General features: G+C 36.0%; 1 protein-coding gene across 9 annotated transcripts in view; it reads right to left on the reverse strand.

The window, feature by feature from the left end:
• The window catches only part of PATJ (PATJ crumbs cell polarity complex component), a 357,190-nt gene that overhangs the window by 191,063 nt on the left and 153,843 nt on the right, over positions 1–12,284 (reverse strand). For 8 of the 9 annotated variants that reach the window (XM_082652883.1, XM_082652885.1, XM_082652881.1 and 5 more), the window contains 2 exons: positions 10,960–11,037; positions 6,897–6,996 (listed from right to left, as the gene is read on the reverse strand). In XM_082652883.1, the coding sequence (XP_082509009.1) occupies positions 6,897–6,996; positions 10,960–11,037 (178 nt within the window). Of the gene's footprint in view, positions 1–6,042; positions 6,155–6,896; positions 6,997–10,959; positions 11,038–12,284 lie in introns of those variants that run through there. The other variant, XM_082652887.1, reaches the window with a different exon arrangement.

Here is a 12,284-nt window from a genome sequence, read left to right on the forward strand (position 1 = left end):
GGGAGGGAGGAATCTGAGCAAAATGCCATAAAGATGTATCACTGTCATAATTAAACCAGATCCTTATTGAGGAAAAAAAAAAGGTGGAAAAACAAAATACCTCAGGAGAGTATGCTATTCTGGAATTAAAGGATAAAAAAAAGGGCTTTAAGAGACCGTCCGCATGAGGTTCCATTCACATCTCTGTTACAGCACTAAAAAGCCAGGTGTCAAATAAGTCAATTATATTCTGAATTCCGAGGATTTTTTTAATAGACATTAAGAGACATGTCTGGGCTTCCCTGGTGGCGCAGTGGTTGAGAGTCTGCCTGCCGATGCAGGGGACACGGGTTCGTGCCCCGGTCCGGGAAGATCCCACATGCCGTGGAGCGGCTGGGCCCGTGAGCCATGGCCGCTGAGCCTGCGCGTCCGGAACCCGCGCGTCCGGAGCCTGTGCTCCGCAGCGGGAGAGGCCACAACAGTGAGAGGCCCGCATACCGCAAAAAAAAAAAAAGAGACATATCTATTGTATGATTCTCATTGCTTCACTCTCTTATGTTACAGAAAGTCATTCCAAACCTTCTGCTCCCTGCAGTTTAAAACCATAATTGAAAGAGTGAACGCCAACAGGTTAGAATCACCCAAGTGACATAAAAGTATTTAACTTCTGGGATCGAAGGTGAACAAAGCAAGACTTTCTGGAGACTGTGGCAAATCCCCCTGGGGATCGAAACTTTTTGATAAAGTAATGGGTGGCATATTGAGAAAGAGATGTCAAGCTGCTCTGGACAGAATGCTCTGAAACTGCGATGGTACAGTTCAGGAGAAAGGGTACCTCCGAGGCACCAGGAGCACACCCGGGTTTTCAGTGCACCCCCATGTAACTATGTGAGTCACCTACCTTCTTTCATTAATTTGCCCCAAATACTGAATTGCTATAATGTGCCAGGCCAAAACAGAGGGTAACTAGCCTCATGGAACTTAGAGATTTGGTGGGGGAGACAGATTAATCTAATAAATATATAAATAATTACATGTTGTTAATACGATGAAAGAAAAATACAGGAATAAGTATTAGAAGAAGGAGTCGGGCAAGGTTTTCCAAATAATGCGACATGAAGCTGAAATCAGCAGAAGAGATATCTCCTTTCAAAGGCTCTTCTGAGAATGCACTTAAAGATCTGGGGAGAATTTATGGAGAATTTAGTAACTACTACCATATAGTTACTAAAATTGTGGTAATAAAAATACAAAGGAAACTACAAATATGAGAAGAGATTGGGAAAGAAGATTCATCTACATTTGTTGATCCATTGTAGAAAGAACGATAAGAAAGATATGGCGTCTTTCCAACAGCCAACTGAAAATTTGGGTCAGGATATCAGAGTGAGTTTAAGGCCAGAAACAAAGATTAGAAAGTCACCATGTGATAGTGAACTGAGTGACCATTTCATGCACTCAATGATCTTAAACCTCTGACAGGGCAATCAAGCTTTAAATTTAGGTATTAAAGACTATACCATAAAGTAAAAAGTTCTGCACCACTGATACCTCCCTTTGACAAATCCTGCAGGTCTGACAATAGTAGTTTGGTCAACAGCTAAGCATTTATGTGGATATTGTTTCTTAATTTTTAACTGTTTCATAATTCTTAATTAAAGTTCAAGAAATTTTCATTATTAAGATGGTTGTAAGACTTCTCATGGAAATTAGACACTAGAATGTCATATGTTCAACTATGCAAGATGAGTGATCTATAATATAAATGCCTGTTATGTAACACCCTGTCTATACGGGTATACGTGGGAGACGTCACGTGTTCAGTTCCAGATCACTGCAATAAAGTGAGTCACACCAATCTTTTGGTTTCCCAATGCATATAAAAGTTATGTTTACACTACACCGCAATCTACGAAGTAAGCAATAGCATTATGTCTAAAAAGCAATGTACATACTTTAATTAAAAAACACTTTATTGCTAAAAAATGCTAACTATCATCTGACAATGCAGGGCTGCCACAAACCAATTAGTAAGAGACACAATCATTTGTGAAGGGCAATCAAGCGAATCACAATAAAAGGAGGCATGTCTGCATTGGCTGTAACACTGAATTCTCACAACCTGAACAATAACTCCCTTGGTTATTTTACCAAGTATCCTCTTTCTGTTCTTTCTCAGCAACCCCATGTTGCTAAGTTCAGCGGTTACTATTTTGTCTCCAACCTCTCGGAATCATTCCACAGTTGACCACTGAGGTTCAGTGACAGAACCTTTCTTGAAACACATTCTCTTAAACTACTTAATTCTACAATCTCCTCAGAGTGTTCTGATGCTAGGATGCTCTTATGCTAGGCATGTGCTGGGTTCCCTTCTTGCTGCTGTCTACACACACTTCTCTACCTCACCTGCTCCCGAGTTTAATACCATCCAGATCAGCAGTTTTCAGAAGGTCGGCCCTGAATCAGAAGTATCAGCGTCACCTAGAAATGCAAATTACTGGGTGCTCCCAGATGTAAGAACTTAGAAACTGGGGGTAGGGGACAGCAATCAGTGTTTGAACAAGCTCAACAGGTGCTTCTGAGGTACACTGAAGTTTGAAAACCACAGATTTGTGGTTTTCATACGGCAGGTTGTGACTCATTAGTCGATCAAGAAAAAAAACGAGTTGCAAACAGCATTTTAAAAAGTGAAAGAAAATAGTACAGAGGGAATTCCCTGGTGGTCCAGTGGTTAGGACTCAGCGCTTTCAATGCCATGGGCCCAGGTTCTAACCCCTGGTCAGGGAACTAAGATCCGACAAGCCACGTGGTGCGGCCAAAAAAAAAATAGTATAGAAAAAGAATAATTTCTTCATATGTTATAAAGGTAAGTTATATTTCATGAAACTTTTGTTTCAGTTATATACGCATGTTAGTGTGTGTGTCCGTGTGTACGTGCACATCTATATTTGGTTGTTAAATAAAATATATATTACTGTGGATCACAGTCTGAATAAAAATCTGATCGATATGATGACTAAAAAGGTCAGCTCTGTGGTTCCTTCTTGTCACTTGGGTCCTACCTTGCTTGGCCTTCCTTACCCATTCCACTTAATGTTGCCTCCTCCAAGGGATTTATTCTCACACTACCTTGCTTTATTTAGTTATTTACAGTACTTATCAATATTTAAACTATCTTATTGTTTATAAGCTTTCTCCCCCTCTAGAATATAAGTTAATGAGAGATCTTGTTCCCGACACCTAAAACAATGTCTGCCCACCTAAAATACCCACTCAATAAATATTTCTTGACCAGATGAACTTTGTAAATGAGTAACTTGCCAAAGCTCACCTAAGTTAGATTAAACTACACTTTAGAATCATGAGTATCTCACGTCGGTGATCTCTCTAACATAATCATCACTTCCCGGTAGGCCTACAGCTTGGATTCCAGCCTTCCACTTCCTAGTCCTGGACCATAGGAAAGTTACGTAATCATACTTTCACCACTGTAAAAAGAAATGCTTAGTTTTGGGACAATAAGAATCTGATAAAACAGTGAACGAATTTGCTTTTAGTTTTGGAAAGATGAGCGGAGTATTCATTTAATAAGAGTTTAGGAGCAAAGAAAAATTCACCAGATCCATATCAGGAGAAATACAGGAAAGCTAGAGGCTTTAGGTTCACCTACATTTTAAATGTGAACCATCTCATAGCTCCATACGGTTCAAACCCTTCTGGAGAAGGTTAACAGATAATTCAATGGGAAGGGAAAAAATAGGGAGCAAAATGAATGGGAAGTCATATTCACAGCCCAGATTTGCTGGAGAATTTGTGAAATGTCATAGTTAGGAGATGAATTTGATACTAGAAGTCTATACAGTAAGTCCCCTACATATGAACCTTCAAGCTGCCAGCTTTCAAAGATGTGAACGTGCATTTGCATGTCCAATCACGTAAGTTAGTTCGCGTGTGTTGTGTACACTGTCACGTGTGTGCATCCTCCACAAGTGGTTGTGCTTTTGTGTACTTTACTGAAAGGTACTGTATAGACTACAGTAGTACAGTATCTGTATTTCAAACTAGATCTGTAAGAGGACGACTTCTTTGAATTCCTTGCTGTGAAACACAAGGAGTTTACTAATGAAGACCTGATGGAATTGGAGGCCCAGAGAAAGGATGAAGAGAGACAAGAGGAAGAAGTAACTGAAGAACCGAAGAGATTCACGACGCAGGAAATGGCAAGGAGATTTTCTTTATTTGAGGAGGCACTGTTAGTTTTGATGCACAGGACCCAAACGTAGAATGGTACACGAAGGTTGCAACAGTTGTTCAGAATGCAATCCAGTGCTACTGTGTCATCTATGACGAGAAAAAAAGAGCTACTACCCAGACATCACTGGATCTTTTTTCAAGAGGTTAGATAGAATTGAATCAAGAGGTTAGATAGAATTGAATCCAGCAAGGAACCAGAACCTGTGCCGTCAACATAAGGGCTGAGTGAAATTGCAGCTTGCCCTCTGTCTCCTATCGCTGACGATCCTTCAGCTCTACCATCTCCCACCTCTTCTCCCTCCTCCAGTCAGTAACTCTTCTTGCCTGTTCACTCGATGCCAGCCCCTGTATGCCGGCTGTTGTACTGTACTACTGTACTTTTCAAGGTACTGTACTGTAAGATTAAAAATGTTTATTTTTTGTGTTTGTTTTTTATGTATTATTCGTGTGAAAAGTATTATAAACCTATTACAGTACAGTACTTTATAAGTTGATTGTTTTAGTTGGGTACCTAGGCTAACTTTGCTGTACTTAACGAACAAATTGGACTTAACGAATGTGCTCTGAGAATGGAACTCATTTGTATGTAGGGGACTTACTGTATCAGCTTTCAGTGTAAATCAATGTCCTTCCTGAACCCCTCTAACGCTGTGAATGTGTGCTGTGAACATACATGAACACATGGTCTTGGAACTCCGGGGAACTGCTCTGCTTATCTAATGGTATCAAAGTGATATTCACTAGATAACCCCAAGTCACTCTGTTCCTATTTCTGGGATAGTAATGTTTTAAGTAATGAGAAGAGTAGATGACAGACAGTACCAACTCTGGAGTCAGAGTGCCTGGATTTAAACTCCATGTCCACTATTTATTAGCTGTGTAATTTTTGACATATTCCTTAATTTCTCTGAGCCTGTTTCTTTATTTGTACATTTAGAGACCTCACAAAGTTATTACGTTGATAGAGTTATTAACACATATGAAGACCTGGCACATGGTAAACCAGAGTGTTTACTAGGTATCACAATCTTTATACTAAGTTCTTTAAATGCTTTCTCCTCTAATGCTCATAGCGATCCTGTGAGGCAGATTATTATAAGACATCCCCTCTCCTCCATATTGATAGGAAAGTGTGAGCCATGAAGAGGTTAAGAAACTTATCCATGTATTCACAACTAAGTGGTAGAGCTAGGATTAGAATGTAATCTTAGTCACATGCTTAAACCAGGTTTCCTAACAACCATGCAAATATAGGCATTCTAGTATCCCAGAAATTATGAATAATCAACAAGCTATTTCCACTCTGCTGCAGCTGCCCTAATAACTATATCAAAACAAGGGATTACATTACACAAACACACACATGTATCAATCGTATCCATCACGTGTTGCTCTTCCAAAGAGGTTGAGAACCAAGGCACTGCAAGTACCTTTATGAAATTTTGTTTCCATGCCTTTGTATCCTCCCTTCCAGGCTGGTGACCCCACAGAGAAAACAAGGAGCTATGTTTCATTTATCTCACAAAAGACTCACTTGGCACTGTTAGTGAAAAGCAGTTGGTTTTCAACAGAGATTGTTGAACAAATAAAAATGCATGAGAAAGCATTCTGTAAAATCACAAAGTACAAACCAAGTTTTTATAAAGTCAACTTAATTGTTATATAGTTATATTTATTTTTATATTTCATTTATCTATTACTATATTTAGAAAAATATAAAGTTATAGTCAACTTTATAATACTTGTTGAAGATTCACAATACGCCAGGCTAAAGTCCTTATCGCCTTATTTTAATCTTCATCACAATCCCTTTGAAGTAGGTACCATTATTTTCATAGAAGAGGGCATGCTTAAGGTCACACATTAGGAAGTAGTGGAGCCAGAATTTTAACTCTTTCAATTTCTGTATCAGACTCCTTTTCTATATTATAGAAAGAAAAATATTATTTTAAAATATGTAAATTTCAAAAACCATGAAATTCACCGATTCAAATGTATAATCCTGTAGGTTTCAGTATAGCCACAAATTGTGCAACCATCATCACAATCTAATTTTAGAACATTTTCATCATCCCCAAAATAAATTCCATACACAACAGCAATCAGATCTAAACTACATATACTTTACATACATAAAAGATATGTAAATTATTTTAAATAAAGCCTCCATTAAATATATGTGTGAATGTATATTTGATACAACTAATGTAAAAGGATGTCATGAAATGACATCTAAAGGAAAAATTACGACTTCGTTGGCCCTCTGTAATTTTGCATTGGCAATATCACCATCCACTTGAGTAGGGCACGTAATCAAGGCCTAAAATCTACATTCAACTCTTATTACTATGGGTCAAACTCCAATTTCAAGGACTTCTTAGCATTTGTGTAATCATAACCAAATAGAAGACTAGGAGGGAATGTACATAAAAGTTTACCACCCAGCTGCCTTTGATACTCACTCTGTTATATTAGTGTCAAAGACAAAAACTTAGGAAAATAAAGTCACAGAAGTTTTGGAGACGTAAACTTTCTTTTTCAGCAAGATATGTTCATGCACATTTTCTAAGAAGCTATACCACTGTATTTGACAATTTACAACAATCATTAAAGCATAATATAATAAATTCTGCATCCACCCCAAATAATGAAAAGGAACTCACTGTTGGTAAATGCATATTCTTCTTCAGTTTCATCACTGTCATCAGATGGAGCTTTATAAGGAGGCGGCAGTTTCATTGGAGGTGGAGCAGTTCCTCGCCTCTGAAGATGCAAAATTTGAGAGAAGCGTTAATTGTCTTTGTATAACCTCCTCCTCAATGACAAACAGGATAAAAAAGATAATCTGTAAATATTTTACTCTATCCAACTTCCATCACATCACTAGGATTGTAAAATAAATACAATTCACTCTCTTATGTTTACGTTATTATGTAAAAGTGACTCTGTGATGTAAACACACCAATACAGAAAACAGGAATTCAAAGGCACAGCTTTTAAGACTGTTAACCTACCCAGAAGAATGAGTTCCTTTCTCCAGTGAGAAAGTCAATTATATGTACTTTCTTTACACTGTTGAGGCTTAGTTTTCTTTATTTCTGACCAAATAACTCAAATGAAAAACATTTCAAAATTAAGTCTAAATGTAAAAACTACCTAACGTGTTAATCCTACAATTATTTAAACTTTTTATTCAACTGTAGAAGGTACAGATTTCATTCTTTAAAAACTACTTGAAATACCAAGATTTTCTAACCAAGGAGGTATTCATCTACAACTTATAAAGAGTCAACACACATTTTAATGTTTTAAAAAAGAAAGAGAAAGGTTTATGATGAATATTTTTTGTATTTCTGCATAAGTATTCTTTAAATTTACACACCAAATGATACAGCACATCAATATTTGGTTCAAATAGGCTTAATTAAAGTAGACTTTATGATCAGATTACCTGCACAGAATGTTGACATTTTCTTGAACGCTGGGAAAAATAAAACATGCCCAACTATGGAGAGATCCAAGCTGCTGGAAAGAATGGGAGCCGATACACACAAGCACTCCACAAAAGCCAAAATAACCAGATTAAGATTTGTTTTGCTACAGGATTTCAATAAAGCAATTATTCTTTATAGGACAAAGCCACTAATGGCAGGATACACTTCAGTAAATGGACAATGACTGGTCCATTACAGAAAGCAGGCATGTAATAAATTCCTCCAAAATAGAAAACAATATTTGGGATCCATAAAGAAAAACACACACTCAAATTTATTTAAGATAATGTCTAACCAAAACAGTACTTTGTACATTTATAGAAAATCCAAAAATCAATAAAATGCAAGAGTGATGAAGGAAGAGAAGATGCCAAATACAAAGTACTTGTTAAGCAACAAAAGAATTCAGAAATGTGATCATGGTGTCTCTTTAATTCTTGTTTGAAAAAACTTAAAAGTGAGTTAAATGAAGAATAATAAAGGCAAATGAATTTTCAGCAAACCTTTTCCTCAGACCAGATCATTCTAAGTGAAAGACAATGCTCAGAACAAGGACAGCCAGCTTTTAAAATAGTATTAAGAGGGTTTCCCTGGTGGTGCAGTGGTTGAGAGTCCATCTGCCGTTGCAGGGGACACGGGTTCGTGCCCCGGTCCGGGAAGATCCCACATGCCGCGGAGCGGCTGGGTCCGTGAGCCATGGCCACAGAGCCTGCACGTCCGGAGCCTGTGCTCTGCAACGGGAGAGGCCACAACAGTGAGAGGCCCGCGTATGGCCAAAAAAAAAAAGAGGACCTTAATAGGAAATTTATGGTCTGAAATGACTATTTTAGAAAAAAAGAATGGTTAAAAATTAATAAATTTTACAACTATCTAAAGATTATTAGGTGGGGGGAAGGAAATAAACCCAAATAAGACAATATAAAAATGAGAACAAAATTAATTAAGCAGAATAAAGATATAACAGAGAAGACTAACAGCTCAAAACTTAATTCTTCAAAATGAGGAATTAAATGAAAAATTACTTTCAAGATTAATAAAAAATAAACTATATTCATAATGAAAAAGAACTACTTTGAAGAGAACACAGATAATACACATTAAGAGAATAAACAACTTTATACCAACAAATGCAAAAATTAGGTGATATCAATATTCCTAGAAAAGAGTCAGTAATCACAACTGACTCTAAAAGGAACAGAAAATCTGAATAGCTCAGTAACACAGGCCCTTGATGGCTTCATAAGCTAATCTGACCAAACATGTAAGGCATGGATAATCAGTATCTTACACAAACTCTCAGAGAACTGAAAAGAAGAAGTACTCCTACTATTCATTTTAGTAGTCTTCTATAACCAAAACCAGACAGGATAGTATATAAACGGAAAATTCCAGGCCAAACTTGTTCAAAATCACAGATGTAAAAATTCTAAAAGGAATAATACTAGCAAACGGGCAAAAAAGATCATGACCAAATTAATTTAAGATTGGTTTAACATTACAGAATCTATTAATATAATTCACCACATTAAGGAATTCAAGGAGAAAAAAAAATCACATACAAATTATTTCAGTGAATGTAGATAATACATTTGATAAAATTCAATGTCAATCCCATTCGTGATAAAAATTCTTAGCAAAATAAGAATGAAAGGGAATACTTCCATAACCAAAGGATAATCTATAAAAACTTACAGCACACATCATATTTAATGGTTAAATATTGAAAGCAATTTCCTAACTACCAGGAGGTAAAACAATAAGAATGTTAGCTCTTATTACCTCCATTAAACACCACAGAGGTGTCAGCAGATATAATAAAGCAAGGGATAAAATACTGGAAAGGGAAGAAGAAAACTGCCTTTATCCAAAGTGGTTATTATTATCCATATAGAAAATTCAGAAATGAAAATCTACATAGTACTAGAGTTTGGGATTCATATTCTTATTAAAAATTATATATATATATATGTATACGTGAAGTACATACACCAAGACACTAAAAGCTTCTACATAAAATATTTAATAAGTTTATCTTTAGGTGGTGGGTTTATGAGAGATTTTAACTTTTTTATTTTAGCATTTTGGTTTTCCCAGTGTCCTGAACCAGATTATTTTGTAAAAGAATAAGAGAATAATGTTACAAGATGTCAAAAGATATATAAAATTCAATTTCATATCTACATACTAGCAACAGAAAATGCAATTTAAAAATATTTAAAAGCAACACAAAATATAAGGATTTCTAGGAATAAACCAAAGATTTACAATGCCTTTCTGAAGAAAATGATAACAATTAATTGTAAGAAATAAAAGAGGAAGTTAATAAATAGAAAGACATACCAGGTTAATGGTTAAGAAGGCTCAATATCATAAAGATGTAAATTCTTTACAATTTATAGATCTGACACAACTCCAGTCAAAATTGTCAAAGAGATTTTTTGGTAGAATTTGACAAGCTAATTATAAAATTAAGTGGAAAAGAAAAAGGACACAAATAGGTAATACACTTCTAAAGAAAAAGAAATATGTAAAGGAGATTGCTCTACTAGAAAACAAGATTTATTATTAGACTTTAATAATTTAGGCAGGGCAGCATTTGTGCTGTGATAAACAAATGGAACAAAGAGAAAGCTCAGAAACAATCTTCCCCTGATAACCTGAGATATGATAGAGGTTGTGGTGCAAAGGAGGGCCTATTTAAAAGAGTGGGATAATTATTTAGCTTTATGGGGAAAAATGAAAATCCATCCTACCTGACACCATACCCTAAGATAAACTTTATATCAACTAATTCTACTAGAATAGAGGTGGGGAAACAGGAGTGGAGGATTAACTGTGATTGACAGTAAGAAACGTTTTCTCAGGAGAGATGACCTTTGACCTGCTCCTTCGAGAATGAAAAGGAAGAGCAATGTGGAAAATGGACTTCCAGGCTGAGGGAGCAGCAAGATCAAAGTCTGAGAAACTTTCTGGGAATAGACAGACAACCAGCCCAGCTGAACAGGAAAGACAGAGAAAGATGATGATGGCTTACTGGTGCGTCATGACACTTTTACACCTATACTCCACTAGGCCTTCATCCAGGCCAGAATCAGTCATGTTCACAGAAGGGAAATATTATAACTACAGTACTTCTATCCTGATACTCATCAAAAAAACACTTACTAATTGCAGCTCAGATATGCAAAAAGAAACCAGAAACATTTTTTAAAAGCTTGCGAGGTTAGGTTACCTTTTCTTTTTTTTCTTGGGTGTCTTGGTCCTCGTTATTAGTGATCTTTTTGGCCTTGTTATGTGCACTAGGAATGACCTACAACCACAAAAACAAGGAAGGGGGGAAAGGAAAACATTTAAATGTCACAATCATTACGTGGCTTTAATTTTTTTAAAAAACAATTAAAATCCTACTTAACTCTCTAACTTCGCCTAAAAGTAAAGACACGAGAAGTACAATTCAAGGCAAGCAATACTACTTGGGAAATCTAACAAGCTATAAAACCCAAAATGTGTGTGCGTGCGTGCGTGCGTGCGTGTGTGTGTGTGTGTGTGTAGAATCCAGGGGCAATAAATTCACAGGCTTGTGTAGATCCAGAAAGTGAAGATGAAGACTAAGAAGGTCACAATACTTACTGTCATCCAAACATCTCATTTTGCGAAATACACTTTTAAGGGTAAGCAAAGTTAATTCCTAGAACGCTGAATCCAACATTTATTTCATAGATCTACCTTATTCATCACTGTACCCCAGTTCAAGTATGATATCTAGCACACTGTGCACATTCAATAAATATTTCACTATCACTGCTAGCATATAAATAAATTACAAAGCTATTTACACTCCTGGATAAAAGGTCAATGAGAGCTGGAATTTAGTGTTATTTATCACTATAACCCTGTTGCTCAGAAAAAGCCTAATACATAGTAGTGTTGAATAAATGTTTATAAATGAGTCAAACAGTTCAATTTCATAGAAATAATTTTAATTCTTAATGGTGCCAACATCATAGATTACTTTTTGACTCATTTCTTTTTGTAAAAGTATCTATAAAACATCTTAGGAAAATACAAAACTGTTAGTGATTTTTTTAAAAGGATCCTTAAATAGTTAACACAAATAATGTTGGCATGAAATCTGATGACAGACATGCAAATTAAAAGGAAAAATAAATATTCTTTCTCAGAAAATTAAAGGAACTTCCTGCCTAGGGATAATTTAGAAAACAAAACCAAAAAAAAAAACACTTCTCTCTAAAGGCAATTTAAGGGACTTCCCTGGCAGTCCAGTGGTTAAGACTTCACCTTCCAATGCAGGGGGTGCGGGTTCAATCCCTGGTCAGGGAGCTAAGATCCAACATGCTTCATGGCCAAAAAATCAAAACAAAAAACAGAAGCAATATTGTAACAAATTCAATAAAGACTTTAAATATGGTCCACATCAAAAAAAATCTTTAAAAAAATAAAAAAATAAAGGCAATTTAAGATTAATTCTTCTTTACTTTTAACTTAGAGTCTAAGGAAATTAATTTTGGAATAAATAAAGTCTCAGAAATGTTTCAC

Source organism: Grampus griseus, assembly GCF_964374135.1.
Source record: "Grampus griseus genome assembly, chromosome: 1".
Lineage (NCBI taxonomy): Eukaryota > Metazoa > Chordata > Mammalia > Artiodactyla > Delphinidae > Grampus > Grampus griseus.